The 17,174-nt window shown below is 37.7% G+C and overlaps 1 protein-coding gene across 2 annotated transcripts in view; it reads left to right on the forward strand.

Annotated features, from left to right (window-relative positions):
• RYR2 (ryanodine receptor 2) overlaps positions 1-17,174 on the forward strand; it is a 455,638-nt gene that overhangs the window by 111,369 nt on the left and 327,095 nt on the right. For both annotated transcript variants that reach the window (XM_080389100.1, XM_080389099.1), the window contains exon 2: positions 2,784-2,903. In XM_080389100.1, coding sequence (XP_080245226.1) covers positions 2,784-2,903 — 120 coding nt within the window. The remainder of the gene's footprint in view (positions 1-2,783; positions 2,904-17,174) is intronic.

Consider the following 17,174-nt stretch of genomic DNA (forward strand, 5'->3'; position numbering starts at 1 on the left):
ACATATGGATGTGAAAATGCTCAGAAGGTAATAGGAGGAAATGAACCAGTTTGAGACATATCATAATTCAAGGTTTAAGAATATCTGAGAAGTATTTTTCTTTAATAGACATTTAATATGATGCACACTGTAGCTTTCCTCATACAAGAGTAAAGTGACCTTCAGTGAAGGTCTCCTGGAGATGTGACTTCAAATAAGGAAATTATGTGGTTTTAGCCCTCCTGGTTCTGGAACTGGGTAGCATTTACTGATCTGAAAACAGGTTTACAAAGACGTGCTGAGATGCTTACCCACTTACCAGTCTGCTCTAAAGACATGGAGTGGAATTGTGTATCTTAATCTAATTCTGCAACACAATCGAATGCATTTCTATAGGAATCTTCTGAACACGTAGTCAGAAAATGTTGGAAGACTGAACCCGGGGTATAGTTTATATTGGATTAGTCTCTAACGATGTGCACAGAAATGCAAAATAACTTAGACTTGGGTGTGTGTATCATCATCTGTAATCACCTGGCACTTGATCTTACAATGGCATTGCATCTTCTTAACCTTCCTTGGCAACTTCATCAACCCCACCTTAACTAGAAGTTCCACAAGACTATGACTCTGTGGTCTGAATGAAGAGGACATTTCTTGTAACAATCTGCACACAAACCAAAGGAAATGCAGCAAAACAGAGTTGCGATTTGCTTTGTTGTTTTAATGAGCATGTCCTGCCAACCCAGGAACTGACTTTTGAAAAGGCATGGGAGGCTGACTTATGTTCGTTAATTAGTAAGCATTTTTTAAGAAATCTGTCTTTATGTGTGAGCTATATATTTAACAAAATAAGCCATGTACGCTGTACAGCAAAAAAAGAGACCGTGTTTGCAAAATGAATTGAAAAAGCTTTTGTGTCAGGAAATTTAGCAGTTGCTATATTCCTGTTTTTAATTCTCCAACAGTCAGCATTTACATTATACATGTGTGCTTGGTGATTGTGCATAATTGGTTTGCAGTGAAGGATATGATGCATTAGATCATTAACTAAAATTAAGTATGTCAGGGACTTGCCCCAAACCAGCTTCTATTTTTGCTGCTGTCAGCATAGAATCATTTTTGTAGGTGGGCTATGTAGAACACTTTTCAAACTTTCTCTGAAAAACGGGGCAGTACAAAATGAAATTGGTGGTTCCTTTCAGAAGAGAGTAGCCTTACTATGTTTCCTGTCTCTGGCTGTAGTGGTACAGTATGATCATCTTCTCTGGTGACTTTTTGGAGACAGCTCTAGCACAATGTGTGATGGTGACAGGGTTACCGGAGTTTCCATTCTGCTGGTGTGGTTATTTAGGAAGAGAAGGAGGAAGGAGAATGTCTTTACACAGCTGCAATCTAACCTTTAACCTGAAAAAAAAAAAAGTTTTATTTTAATTAAGTGTAATTAAGGTTAGGAAATACTAATTTTGAGCTTTGAAAAACAAAACCAAACAAACACCGCACTCCCACCCACCCCCGATTTCCAATTCCTGTGGGTTTTAATAGATGCTACTTCTACAAAGAGTGCACAGCAAAGGTCTTAGGTCTGTATATGTGGTCTTCCGGATCCTTGATTTTGGCCTGTAGGGATTGTTCTTTGTTAATTACAATTGCCCCTTGTCAGCTGCACATATAATATGTATGCATATTACATTTTCTGGATTTAATGTCTGACTGGAAGCAGTTACTACTTTTTGCCTCTACAGTTGGCTGTGGCTCATGAGTGATATGCAGCTTGGACACTGTTGCTGCCATACAAGGAAAATGGGTTTGCCTACACTTTTAGGGCTAGGGTTTGCTACGTAGGGACCATTAAAAAAAAAAAAGGACATAAATTAATTTTTAAAGCATCTGATTAAACTCTGTTTAATCTTCTGTTCTTTTCAGAATTAAATACACCTTAATTTAATTTAGTTTAATTACAAGAGTGAAGTAAATTAAACCAAATAAAAGGCCAGCTTAATTTAGGATAGGTGTTTACAAGTGGCTTCAAATTACTCAGTTCAATTTAAATTCAGGCATTCATTTAATTTGATGGACTTTTCTGAATGTCCCTATGTAAAAAGCTGCCTGTACGAACAACTTTTTTTTGTAAACGTGCCTGCCTTAACGTGTGCATACTTAACATAGTCTCATGCTGTTCTGCTTCCAGTTGCATGCTGCAGCCTGTAGTTTTATTGTTGTATGACATTTTATTTACAGCGTTAAATATGACCACTTTATAATCATTCGTGTGATATTTATTATTGGAAACTAGTTTTGCTTCATAGTTGAATGGCCTGAATGCACAGGGTGATACTACTTTTGCTATTCTTAAACAGAAAACCTTTGCTAGAAAATAGACACAATGAAGTTTTTTCTTTTTAACTTGAACGATATTTCTGCAAAGGGATTTTCCAGCTCATGGTTATGTTACTTTGAAGAACTGGGAATTAAATAAGGGCTTGCTTCTGTTCTTTCAGGTTTGTTGACAAGATCTCCTTCAACTACGTTACTACAAGGATTTAGTGCCTTAACTTTTTATTTCATACATACTGACTTGTGTTTCAAGAATAGGCAAACAGGAAAAGCACGTGTGCAGTTATAATTGTTTTGATTGATTTGCTCACATTCACAACTCTGAGAATAAAAGTTATGCTGAGATTTGATTCAGCTTGTGTTCAGGGATAACTGTTCCTGCATTTAGCAATGGTTTTGTAAATGCTTCCCCAGATCTTGTTGGTTCAGAAGCATAACAGCTCTTCTGTTTTTGTTTTTTTTGGTAGGATGACGAAGTGGTTCTGCAGTGCACTGCAACTGTTTACAAGGAGCAACAGAAATTGTGTCTTGCTGCAGAAGGATTTGGCAACAGGCTTTGCTTTTTGGAATCCACATCGAATTCTAAGGTACTGCTGAGTGTTTTAAGTGTCATGTGTGAAGCAAGCATATAGTTATAATATTGCTTGCTTTGATGCGCTATATACAGTTCTGTCTAGGAGAATGGACAAATCAAGTCTGTCAAGAATATAAGGAATATTTAATCCCCCTTCAAAGTTTAATTGTTCCTTTGTCATGGCCCTTTGGACTCTAATGCTATGCTTTCTGCTTTGGGCTCACTTTAAGACTAGTTAGCTGCAGAAGTCCATCTCAGTAACAGGCTTGTTATTTTGCTTGTCCAAGCCGAGTTGTAGTAAGCTGCAGTGCAATTTTTGTGTACTGCAATTCAAAGACACATTTGGTTACTCTGATTTTAACTGCAGGGGGAAAAGAGCAATTATTCTATTCATTATAAGTTTTTATTCTATGACACGTTGAGATGATTATTACTTTAAGTCCTTTTAATTCCCTATCTGAGCAGAGTAATAGTGCAAATATCAAAGTTATCTCTTCTAATTAGTTATCTAAGCCTACTATAACTGTGCTATATACGCGGTAGATAAGTAGTTTAAAAAATTAACTTTGCTATTTGTTGCCAAGGAGGGGCTTTTTTTCACAATCACATATGCTCAAATAAATGTTTTGAAGATAAGAATGTGCCTTCTGAGGGCAGAACTGGTTTTGTGGCCAAAGTAATGGGTATACTTGGACATTTTATTTATATAAAGGGAAGAATGTTGCTGAACATATTTGTTTTTTCTTCAGCTAAAATATAAACATTTGAGAAAATAAAATAAAGGTGAAGCATCTGGAAAGACATCTAGAAAGATTTAGAGCAAAAAATGTTTTTTATCTTGCCAGCTTCCATAACATCACTTTGATTCTCTCTGATACATTGCAGAGTAATGCTTCATTTTCTGTCTCATCATTTGGAATGTTTTATTCATAATAATAAATTTTTCACTAGGATATTAATGATTCATTATAATAGCAGTGATCATGATGAATTCATTCGTGCTGGTCTGTTTTAAGTGAATCTTTTTAACAATAAAAATGTGCTGGCATGGAAGTGGTTGCAGTGCTAGTTGCCTGTGAGGCCAGAAAAATCTATTTAATGAATTTATTATCATTCAGTGAGTTTGGATATTAAATCTACAGTCTCTTTCTCACTGTATAAAACTCCTTAAAGACAAGAATGTTCAGGAATACAATATAAGTTTCTTATCAGTTTCCTATGCTTGCTTGTTGATTCTGCTTTTTTTTCCATGTTTTGTGAAACAATATTTATTATTCCCATTGTGCATGAACTTGGGGATAAAAGCGAACAAAAGAAACTCCATGCAGCTCATCCTTGTTTTAATTTTTAAGGCTTGACAGTTTCTAGGATGAGCTCATTTGAAGTCATTTGGAGATATAAATACTGAGGGAGCCATAAAATCACCAAATCCTTAAGGCAAAGTTGACTGTAAATGCGAGTAAATAAAAATATTTTTCTTCATAATGCCTACGTTGATACAATGTTACTATTTCATTATATAGGGAAAAATATAGAAAATACTCCAAGAGGCATATGATCATTTGAAAAAGGTTCCAGCAGAGTTCTTGAGCCAGTTAAAAATTTCCCTGCATGTCTTTTAGATTGTTTTCCAGTTGTACTGGGTTTGTGATGCACTTTAAAGCAACCAGTAGTGTGGCATCTGAATTACAGCCAGGTATCAAGGACAAGGTATGAACCAAGCACCAGTAATAGGCCAAACACAAGTAATAAACCTCAGCTATCGTTCTGGACTTGCGTCGTTGAGTCTGTCTCATACAATCCCCAGCTTTTCTGCAATACCCTTGAAGATGTGGCTCCTGGTGGTGTAGCTGATGTTTTATTAGCACAGCTTATTTGCATGCACTTTCTTGCCCTAGGATCATTGAATAATTCACACTACAAAAGTAACAGTCAAATTGAAGATATATATTGACAATAATTTGGCAACTACTGACTTAATGCTTATCCCATTAGAACAATAACACTGGCAGGCCCATTATGAAAATTGCTTAATGAATTTTATTTTCTTTGGTTCAAGTTTACAATGCAAATGTTTCTTTGGAGGGTCCTGTATATTCTTTCACTGTTGGAGGAGAACAGCAGATTTTGAAAATGTCATACTAATAAAAGATGGATGATGATAGTCAGGCTAAATTAGCAAACACTTTACCAAGCAGTATCAGTTCGTTCACATGTGTTCACATTTCAAAACTGTTTCCAAATTCCTCTTTCTTCACTTCTTTTGGAAGCAATCCATGTTTGTCATACCATGTACCGAGCAAAAATATCCTCCTTAGATAAGAAATACAGCTCTGCAAATGTATTGTTCTTCTGAGTGTCTTGTGTTTTAATTTCAAGTGAGGAATTCATTCATATTTGGAGCTAAATTACAGCTTGTTTTTAGGCTTGAGGTTGGTTTCTTTGTAGCAAATGCAGAAGCATCTTTTGTGATTAAATTTGATACGGGACGTTTTCTGAGAAGAAATGCATCTTTTGGAATTTTGGAAGTTTGGAGAATGCATGATTTTATGGAATCAAATTTCAATGTACAGTTATATTTCTAAGTTTTATGAATATTTTTGTGCATTGGTTTGGTCGTTCTTACATGAAGAGAGTTGAGCTGAGAGTTGGGGTTGTTTAGCTTAGAGAAAAGAAAGCTCCAGGGAGTCTCCAGTGGCCTTCCAGTACTTAAAGAGGGCCTATGGGAAAGATAGGGAAGGGATCTATCAGGGAGTATAGTGATAGGATGAGGGGTAACTATTTTAAACTGAAAGAGGGCAGATTTAGATTAGATGTAAGGGAGAAATTCTTCACTGTGAGGGTGGTGAGGCACTGGCACAGGCTGCCCAGCAAAGCTGTGGATGCCCCATTCCTGGCAGAGTCCAAGGCCAGGCTGGACGGGGCTTTGAGCAACCTGGTCTAGTGGCAGGTGTCCCTGCCCATGGCGGGGGGCGGGAACCAGATGATCTTTAAGGTCCCTTACAACCCAAACTGTTGTTGTATGATACTATATATTTTAGCAAGTGCTGAGTAAAATGGGAAAACAGTAACTCCAGGCTATGCAACTTCCAGTACAGCATGGGAGGCTGGTGCCCTCCTTTGCTGCGGGCTGGAGCCCACCATGCTGCCCTTGGGCCCTTTCCTGCAGAGCTGCCTCCCAGGCGTCAGACCCCAGGCTGGGCCCGGAGGTGCTGGGGTTGTTGCACGGTGTTTAATTGTGTAAATCCAAATGTATAAAAAGAGCACATGGTGTCCCTTAATGTATGGATGCAAGCAGATGCTTTTTGAGCAGTTACTGACATAATGAAATACTAGGGTTTTAAAAATCTAATTCACACCGATAAATCAAATCAGTGTTGTCTACTTGTTTAAAGTGGGTTGTTCTGGGAATTTGCCATGCAGTAAGATGGCTTTTTTTTTGGGGGGTGTGTGTGTTTGATAGTTGCTGCAGTTCCTTTCTGTGCTTGTGTTTCCATCGCATCCTTCTAAATAAGTCCAAAAAGTCTGTCAGGGCTTAAGCAAGGCTTCGTAGCTGCACCTCCAAGGCCATCTTAATTGCCTTTGTGTCGTGTTGCCAAAATGAATGTTTCTATTTAATGGGAAAGATGGCGCTTAATTTTATGTAATCTCAAGTTCATAGAACTCCATTTAGCAGATATTCACTAACATCATTGATTTTAATAATTTAAACTAAGAGTTGGTAATAAGTTTATGCATACGTACACATTACTTGACTGACTTTACATACATAATTTAGACATAAGGTAGAGGAAGTCTTTATAAGCGTAGCTCAGAGGATTTTTTTCAATGAATCATTTTTTCTCAATAAAATGCTTCTCTATAGAAGCAATGTAAATAAGAACATCGTGTATAGAGTGTTTCACTACATTTGTGTGTAGCTTTATGTAATAGATAATCTATATAATTATAAATATTATAATTATGTATAGCATTCCATTTTTTTATTCCTTGTAAATCTTGAGCCTAAATGCAGATGTATAGGATATGTATCAAACCTGACTGTGATCCTTGCACTTAATCCCACAACCCAGCAGAATTATTTCTTGAGATGAAAATCAAATAATTTAAAATGAATGTGAAACGAACATTTGTACTGTCATCTGTAACGCAAGTAGTTTTAAAAAAGGAAACAATGTGGGATAACTTGCAAGGCATCACAGACTAAGTAGTGTAATCATAATATACCTGATCTAGGAAATTTTACTACTCTAAATTGTTCAGATTGTATCTCCTCTTGAAGCAGATATTTGGAACTTGTAATACTTACAGGAATGGATTATTATGAGTTTACAGAAACGTTTATTATAAAATCCAATGTTGTCAGGGACATACACTGAGTTTTAGCTTAATGAGGCACTATTTAGTACCAAAAAAGAATTAAAAGTTCTTCCTATCTACAAAACGTACCTTCATAAATGTGACTTTCTTTTTCAGTCACACCCACTTATTTAGTATTTTAAAGTTTGATAGTACTACAGGGATACATCTAGCAATAATTCTACATCATTGAGGATAACTCTGCATGCTTAATATTAGTGATTTAGAATTCACAGGTTGTTTTTTCTTTATAAGACTTAAAATATATTGGGTACTTGGGAATTCTTTTTGTCAAAATACATTTTAGAAATACTAAAGACTGTTATCAATACAGCACTTAAAAAAGAACCTTCAAAGGGAAGTACCAAATACCTAAATATGCGGGTAGAGTGCATGACATGCACCTGAAAATGTAGGAACAAAAGCTGAAAGATAAAATTGAAATAATTTTGTAGTTAAAAGGAATTGGAGTAATGGCACTGAACGAAAGAGTAGTCCATATGATATGTACACATACATAGTGTCTCTTATCAACTAACCAATGCAAGGCAAATGTCAAAGTGCCATCCAGTCAAGAAACTTAACCCAAAGCTGTACAGTTTGTGTAATTTGACAAATGAAACATAAATTGTAATTTCCCCAGTCACAGAATCACAGAATCACCAAACAGTCAGTGTTGGAAGGGACCTCTAGAGGTCATCTAGTCCAACACCCTGCTAAAGCAGGGTCTTCTAGAGCAGGTTGCATAGGATCTCATTCAGGCACGTTTTGAGTGTCTCCAGAGAAGGAGACTCCACAGCCTCTCTGGGCAACCTGTGCCAGCGCTCTGGCACCCTCAGGGTAAAGTTTTTCCTCATATTCAGAAGGAGTTTCTTGTGTTGCAGTTTGTGCCCATTGTTCCTGTCGCTGGGTGCTACTGAAAAGCGCTTGGCCTCATCCACGTGCTTCGAGATGACCTCCAGGATGAGCTGTTCCATCACCTTTCCGGGGATGGAGGTGAGGCTGACCAGCCTGTAGTTTGCTGGGTCCTCCTTCCTGCCCTTCTTGAAGACTGGAGTGACATTGGCTGCCCTCCAGTCCTCAGACACCTCTTCTGTTCCCCATGACCTTTCAAAGATGATGGAGAGTGGCTTCACAATAACATCTGCCAACTCCCTCAGCACTTGGGGGTAAATCTAATTGGCCCCCATGGATTTGTGGGTGTCACGTTTGCCTAAATGATCTCTAACGTCATTCTCCTTGGCTGAGGGAAAGTCGTCTTTCTCTGTACTTCCTCTCTTGTCTCCAGGGACTGGGAAACCAGAGGGCCAGCCTTGGCAGTGAAAACTGAAGCAAAGATGACATTCAGTAACTGCCTTCTCTGTATTGTTCCTCACTAGGGCACCCACCTTATTTAGCAGTATGCCCACATTTTCCCTAGTCATCCTTTTCCTACTGATTACTTGAAGAAGCTGTTCTTGCTGTCCTTGACATCCCTCACTAGAATTCCAAATGGACCTTAACCTTCCTTGTCTCATCCCTGCATTTTCTGACAATGTTCCTATAATCCTCCCAAGTGGCCTGTCCCTTTTTCCATATTCTGTACGCTACCTTCTTCTGTTTGAGTTTTGCCAGAAGCTCCTGCTCATCCATGCAGGCCTTCTGCCCCCTTTGCTCAGTTTCTTACTCATAGGGTTGCATCGACCTTGAGCTTGGAGGAAGTGATGCTTGAATGTTAGCCAGCTGTCTTGGACCTCTCTACCTTCTAGAGTCCTAACCCATGGGATTCCTCCAAGTAGGTCCTTGAAGAGGCCAGAGTTAGCTCTCATGAAGTCCGGGGTTGCAATCCTACTTATTGCCCTGCTTCCTCCACACAGGTTCCTGAGCTCCTTCACCTCACAGTCACTGCAGCCAAGGCTGCCCCCAACCTTCACATCCCCAACCAGTCCTCCTTTGTGAAGACAAGGTCTAAAAGCACACCTCGGCTTGTTGGCTTTTCCGCCACCTGCCTCAAAGACTTATCATCAATGTTCTGCAGGAGCCTCCTGGACTGTGTGCACCCAGCTGTGCTGTCTTTCCAGCAGGTATCAGGGTGGTCGAAGTCCCCCATGAGAACCAGGGCTGTTATCGTGAGGCTGCCTCCACTTGTCTGTAGAAAGCCTCACTGACTTCCTTGTCCCGATCAGGTGGCCTGTAGCAAACACCTGCACCCGTGTCCCATGTCCCCCATGTTGGCCTGCCCCTTAATCCTTACCCATAAGCTCTTGACTTGTTCTGCATCTGCCCTGGGCAGAGCTCGGTACGTTCCAGTTGCTCTCCACGTAAAGGGCAGCCCCACCACCTTGCCTTGCTGGCCTGGCGTTCCTAAAAAGTACGTAGCCATCCATGCCGGCATTCCAGGCATGTGAGCTATCCCACCATGTCTCTAACTGCAATGAAATCATGGCCCTGCCTCTATAGTCAAATATGTAGTTTGTAGCTGTCTTTGTTATCTAAATGTCTGTTAAATGCAAACAAGCAAACCCTAAATGTTCATAAAAGCACATATAATGGTGGTTGTTGGCATTTTTTTGTTGTTGTTTGTTTGGTTTGTTGTTTTTGGGTTTTTTTTTACTTTTTTTTTTTAATTGTAGTGGAACAGATGTAGGAATTCAACTTCTGGTATAAAATAAGTGAAGACTATCTGAAAAATCCTATTAGATTAGTTTTCCTTTGTAACTATATATCCCAGTAACTGTTTAAGACTCTTACTATTTATAAAGATTAAAATATAAAAAGAAGCAGATACTATGCTGCAAAGTCTTGCCTGAGGTACAGCTGTGATACGAGCACCATGATGTAAGAAGGTCAAACATGCAGTGTGCAATCCTGTGACTGGTTTGGTGAGTTTTCTGCAGGCTTCTCAAAACCTGCCAGTTTGCTGTGATTTAGCTTCTGAGCCCTGCCCTTTTTAGTCCCGTTCCTATTCAAAAGGAAAGTTGCTATTATTGCAGGATAGCTTCATGTATTTCCATTTTTAATGTTCTTTTCAAAGCAATGCCCTCACAATTGCATCGTTGATGGATTTGGGTGGTGGGGTGGGTTTTTTCCCCCATTTAGTATAAAAACCTTGGGACTCTTAGTAAGTTTGGGACTAGGTGTTAAGACTGGAAACAGATTATTTGCCTTCACCAAATAGACTAACCTATACTAAAATACCAGAAGAAAGTCCTTGAACAGTGAACAAAGTGATACATAGAGCAAAGCCAGAGTATTTTGAGGTGAGAGTTCTTACTGTGCACTCGCGTCTGATGAAAGTTACAGCTGATCAGTGCAAGCACAGCCCTGGTGGCTTCGGGCCTGCTGCATTACCCTGAGTAACTGAACATCACAAGGTTACACAATGGCATATTCTGCTAAATCCTCTAGAGCTCAGCATTTTAAATATTTCCTGTGATGGGTTTATAGCGGAATGTACTTCATTAGTACATGCTCAGTAGTTACAAAGCAGTCGTTTGAATTTTAATTAGGCTGGTAAGTAGCTGTGCATCTGAAAACCTGAAAAAAACAGACTGATAAATCTGTGTGTTGCAAGCTAAGAATACATGAAAGTGCAAATGATTCTTTTAAGCCCTTTAGGCAAACGTTTGTCTTAATGTAGCAGTTTCAAATTAAGTATGTATCCCTGCTCAGCCCTTGAAGTCATGGTATTGCTACTTCCTACTCAGTATTTTTTAAGCACTGTTGAGCTAAATCTGGGTCAGCAGAGTCCTGTGTGTAATCCCAGCCCAATGGGCTCTCAGAGATTAGGATGAAGAAGTGTGGCCTATTGTAAGTGAATCTATGTGTTTCTTTGAGGTAGGTAATATCAATTATATCAGAAACAAAACAAATCAAACAAACACCAAAGAATTTTTCTGTTAATTTGTTTCTTAAGGCTTTTTGAAACTTTTATCTTTTGGCTGGTGATTTTGAAGATTCTAGGCTTTTTCTCCTGGTTACTTGCACGTGAAAAATGAGGAAGAATGTGCATGCTTTTTTAACAGCAGAGGGAATGCTGTAACTTGCTATCATAACAAGATTATTTTCAACATTAAATTGAGGGTGTTAGTTTATAAACAGTTGGAATTGGAAGGGGGGAATTGGGCAAGTGGAAATCGTTTGGAGGTTGAAAGTGTAAGTTTTGTGTCCTTGTGCTTGAAACCCAAATGCAAGTTGCTTTTTAACTTTACTAATGCTGGCAGAGGCATTGCTATGTGCAAATGCAAGCATAACTTTTTCTGGTTTCACAAGCAAAAGAACAGTTGCTTTGTTATGCATTATAACACAGAGGCTGGATCATTAAAAAAGAGATTATGTTCTTAAAGAGTATGCATATATGCAGAAGGTCAGAGTTCAGCCTGCTTTTCCTGGGTGTTCAATTATTTTCAAATAATTGCTGAAAGTTTGCTGTTTGTTTGAAAATCTGTAGATACGAGTGATGGACATGTAGTTGATACATGAGCTATGAACCACACTGACAGTTCCAGTCTGTTTTTTCTTACCAAAACCAACATGTCTCTAATAGCTGGAGGATGGGAATAATACTGTGTTTTCCCACAGTATGATCACTAGCTTAAGATGTCTTTCCTCTCTGCCTTTTTTGGCTTGGCCTTTCCAAATACCATCTATAAGCCAAAATGAGTTTTACAATTCTCTGTGCCTCAGAGCAAGGATCTTGTAAAGCAGCGATTGTGTGCGGTCTGCTTTGGCCCTGCCTTCAGTCTTCCAGTTGGGGAGTTGTGTGAGCTGGAAGGGGTGTTGAAGCTGATGTTCAGCTGAATTCCGTGTGAGATAGTTTTTCTTGTCTTATAGAAAGCGATGTAAATATAGTGAGTCCCCGTGAATCATACTAATTGATGGTTTTGAGTGTTAACTCTCTTAGAAGTTTTCCCCCTCCTTACTGGATACGTAAAGACGTATAAGGAATGTGCTTAGGAGTGGAAAGCTTGTTTCACCTTCCAGGTATTTGTACTCTTTTCTTGATAAATACAAATATATCATCCTCAAAAACATTGCCTTGCCATGAGAATGAAGTTTTAGCACACCTTTTAAAAAAGCATAGGAAACTACTGTTACTTGGCTGATTTCAAAAGACTGATAGTCTTTCCTTAACAATCTTGCAAACTTTACCTCTGTCCCACATTTAAATGTAACAGGGAGTTAGGAATTTCAGGTTTTCTTTGTGTTTCTCTGAGTATTGACGAGTTCTAGTTGCACAGTACAATGTTTGCAGCTGGTGATAAGGCAACGATCAAGGGAAATGTGAGTCAAAATCAGTAACAGCCATCACTCAAGTGGTTTTAGATAATATAGGATGAATTAGTTTAGATTAGGATGCTTAAAATGGCCAAGGTATGTATTGATCACTAAAAGACGCAGCAGGGACAAGTTATTTCTGTCTGAAGGAAAATGCCAAAGTTCTGTGACTTTTGGAGTACCGTGAGAGATAAGGAAACAGGCACAGCACAGGACTTACATGAGAAGGTTGGGCAGAGGCCCTAGAAAGCAAGCCAATATTCCACTCAGCGCAATATGAACAGACTTGCCAAGAAAGCATTTGAATGTCCGTTATTCAATGAATTGGAAAGTCCAGTTAATACAGATTTTTTTCTCTGATTTGTATATACATTAATTAAGTTATTAGGCAATACAACAAAGTCTGTAGAAATAAAGTACAATTGCAATGAAGTCTTACTTAAAATAAGAAACATGCTTAGTGTGTTTAGCTCTTGTAAGAATAAAGCTTAATATATTTTGAGTGTCATCTTTGATATGTGATTTGGTCAGTAGTACACAAACAATTAATTTGACCTCTTTTGGCTGATACAGTTGCAAGTATATGTACAGATTAATGGCTATAAAAATCTCACTTTATAAACTCAAAATGGTAAAAGAATTCTTTCCTATTGTGTATGCTTCCAGCTTATTTATCATGGAGGTTAGCTGTATTTATAGTTTCCATTGCAGCTCTTATTTTCATGTACACTTAACTGTCCACATTATTCTCACGAGGATGGTTTTATTCTATAGAAAGTGTGGATTCCTTGGAATTAATTTAGAAGAGTTCTGGTTATTTTGGAAAACTTGCAAGAACGTGGTGGTGTTTGTTGTTTTTTTTGGGGGGGTTGTTTTTTGGTTTGGTTTTTTTGTATTAGAAAATCAAGCAATACCAAACAATGGCATTTAAAAGGTTATGTTAAATCCCCAGCATCGACATGAACTTTAGAAGAGTAGTGGAACATCTTTGCTTGGTAAGGTGAAAATTGAGATTTTGGTAAAATAAAATAAAAACCATCTAGAAAATGGTACATGGTTGTGCATAATAGGTATCTGTAAAGATCTTAATACTGTAGTTAATCTTACATGATGTCAAAATGTACAATTCTGTAAAGGAAGAACTTGAATACAGTAAAGGAGGAAATTCCAGATGGGTGAATGATCTAAATGAATGCAGTAGTTGCACGTAGGGGGTGATATCTGTAAACTTCATGTTATACTCCCTCCTTGAATGTGGATTCAAGAATAGCAGGAAAAGAGTAAAAATCCACATAGTTTGCCAGGTCCTTGAGACTGTCTTTACTGCCTCTGAATTATTAAGCCTCTTGCTTTACTACCTCTTTCATAATTCACTTCTGAGGCAGGTGGGTTGTTTGCTGGGAAATGTGTGTGGGCATTTCTGTCTAGATGGTACTTCGTGGCAGCTTTTTGTGCTGGTATGTTACTGAATGATAACTTACAGAAACCCCTTTAAAGCAGCAGTTGTTTGCTTAACAGCTTAGTAACAATATTTTGGTACCTTAGACTAAAAAGGGACAAAATTTGAATCTTTAAGAAGCTGAGCAAATAATCACTAATTGGTCTTCCAAGCTTTTTGATTTTGTAGCTAATAAAGGTACATAAAATAAGTGTTTACTGTATACATCATGCACTGTCTTCCCAAATGCAGTGTCATTCATAGTCAAATAGGAGCTTTATATATTTACACATATATTTACAGACAAACCACAAGTTCTGAGTATACACGGTGAGATATTTTTTTAAAATAAGTATTTATGCTGGAAAGCATTATCACACTTTTTATGAGCAGTGAAACTCTGACAGTGCATATCCCTAAATCCATGAAGAATTTCCTGGCAGACAGTCCTATCTGTCCTTCTGTCCCTGACCTAAATATCTGCTGGAGACTACAAGAATCAGATGATTAAAGGTTTTATATTTTTTTTTCAGTGAACAACTTTCAACATATCATTCTGTTTTGTTTATATTATAGAGGTGAATGTTTATACCTTTTAAAATAATTATATAATTTCTAATAATAGTTTAAATCAAGTAAATCAGATCAAAATAATCTGGGGAACATTACATCCAGCCTGAGACAGAATGGACAATATTACCTTTAAAGGACATATGTATAACAAGAGGAACTAAATGAATTAAAGAAATGAGGTATGATATACTACTTATCTTCAAAAAGTGGCTTTATAATTTATTATTTTTTTGCCAGCCAGAAGGGGCTGGCACACCTAAATTTGAATAAAGCACGCCTAGCTTCTATAACACTGATGGGATAGACTGAAAATTCTGTGGGCATTTGCGTTTCATTTGTTTTGAATATTTTTTTTAATTGAGTTAAGCACATGAATGAGTATTGACTCAAAACAGAATGCATGCATTATTCATTTTAGTTATAAAAAGTGATTTATTTTGCGTATGTGTAAAGAAAATATTGACTGTTAATACTCAGTTTAGTACTGTAAGTGCTTAAGTGCGTTGCTGCATCTTGCCACAGACGATTTTGATAGCTGTGTATGCTTTGCTACTTTTAAACTGTGTTGCCCAGGAGAGAGCTGATGATGCATCTCCTTTCCTTTGCTTAAGGACAAGTCAGAGGTGACTCAGAGCATAAATTCCCAGTCCCTCATTCCAGCAATATTTGATAGGCACCGATTTTCGTGGTTATACAGGTTGATTGATTTCAGCAGCGTAAAATGGAAAGCATAATGTTTGAAAACTTACAATAAAATCCTGAGAGATTAAAATTTAGTGTCTGTTGTTACATTTTGTAGTTGATAGCATATGAGATAAATAAGCAGGTTTTGCTTCTCTTAGGCACATTGTTTCATGTTCACTGTGAAGTGAATGAATTTCTCATTAGAGTTGGTGTAGGGTATTCTGGAGGGGTTAGTATTTATCTTTTTGGGGTTTCATTTTTGCACGTGACAATTCCATTGTGAAGAATTCAGCTATAGGATAAATTTAACATTAGGAAAATCTCTGCATATAATGTCCTTTTGGTTGTTATGTGAAGGTAAGGTTTCTACTGAGGCTGGTCAGCCCATGTCAGATATTACAGCCACAAAAGATGTGCACAGTTGCCCTACTTGTCTGATCCTGAAAGATTATAGGATTCCTACTTGGAAAGACGATTGTTGTAATGTGCATGTTTTATAGTAAACCTGGTCAGAGATCAGGAAGATTTTCCTGGAGGGTGTCTGCTGTGCTTTTCAGAAAGGGGAAAAATAGTATTTTTATAAAGATCATCTTTCTGGTGATGCAAAAATCAAAGGGTAGCTGCTTCCCTCCAGGTTCTAAAGCAATAGTAACTTCCCAACTGATATTATTCTAGATTCTTCCATTACTTGTTGCAGTAGCTACAAATACGGCATAATCTCTGAGAGTAAACAGGAACTGTAAAGTTTTGAATAATACACATAAGATTAGCATAATAAAGTAGAATTTGCAGGATCAGCATGAAATTAAACAAAAACAGTTTTGTTAATTTGGATGTGTGCCTAGAACTTTTGTAGCACTGTTGATCCTATGAGATTTTGAAATTTTATTAATTAGCATGGAATTTTCCTAATTACCTTAAAAATTAACACATTTACATTGCATTAGGGTGATGTACTATTAGCAATTGTCATCTAAGCTTCTGGCTACAGCAGCATCATTTATAATGGCTGTTGGGTTGATTGACCTGGTTTATCCATTGAGGCTGAAATGTCTTTGGGTGACTTCTTACACAACATCACTTCTATCTGTTGCTAAGAGTTTTAAATTTTCAGAGAATGGATAAAAAAGAGAAACAGCTCTCAGTAATGTTGGACTTATGTATGATTAGAAAGGAGACGAGAGGGGAGAGATGGGGGATGAGAGGAAAACACCTTACTTATCCTCTTTAGAGACGGAATGTATGAGGCCCTAAATCTTTAAAGAAAGTAAACATCATACCAAGAATTACATCTTCCAAGCAGTTAAGACCCTCTGTTCTGTTAATAATAGCCTCATGGCCCTCCACAGCTCTCAAGATCAAAGTTGTTTCCAAAGAGCAAAAATTGAAAAATTGTAACATAAAATTTTGACGCTGTTTGCAAGCATGAAAGAAAATAATAGAATTGTACTTATGTAACAACAGCCTAAGCAGAAATTGGTTTCTTTTGGATTTCTAAAGGAGATTGTGAGAGGGGGGGAAAAAACCCAAGAAGCAGTTTCCTTCTGAACGTTGTTATACTGTCAGTGTGTACAGCTTGTTTCAGTTAATGCATTTTTCTTTGCCAATGAACTGTTGCACTGTGACCATCAGCTGACATTCACTATCTGAAAATAAGAGTAGGCAAGGATTTTGGTCCTAACTGTTGTGCTAACTCACATGGAGATAAAAAGTAGTAATAACTCCTTGTGATAAGACATAGAATTCAAGATAAATGAGTGTTTATCTTTGATATACCAACAGAAAGTATGCTCAGTGTATCAAGAGTTCTTTTCACTGTGGAGTTTGCCAAACCTAGTAGTTCATTTATGAGAGAATTCTGCACTCAGAAATGTGAATAAAAGAGGGAAGCTTTCTTTATGAGGCCACAAGAAGAGAATCTTTTTTAAAAAATTAAGTCCATCAGTTGTTTAGGTGAGATTAACAAGATATGGT

Source organism: Falco punctatus (assembly GCF_963210335.1).
Source record: "Falco punctatus genome assembly, chromosome: 5".
In the NCBI taxonomy this organism is placed as follows: Eukaryota; Metazoa; Chordata; class Aves; order Falconiformes; family Falconidae; genus Falco; species Falco punctatus.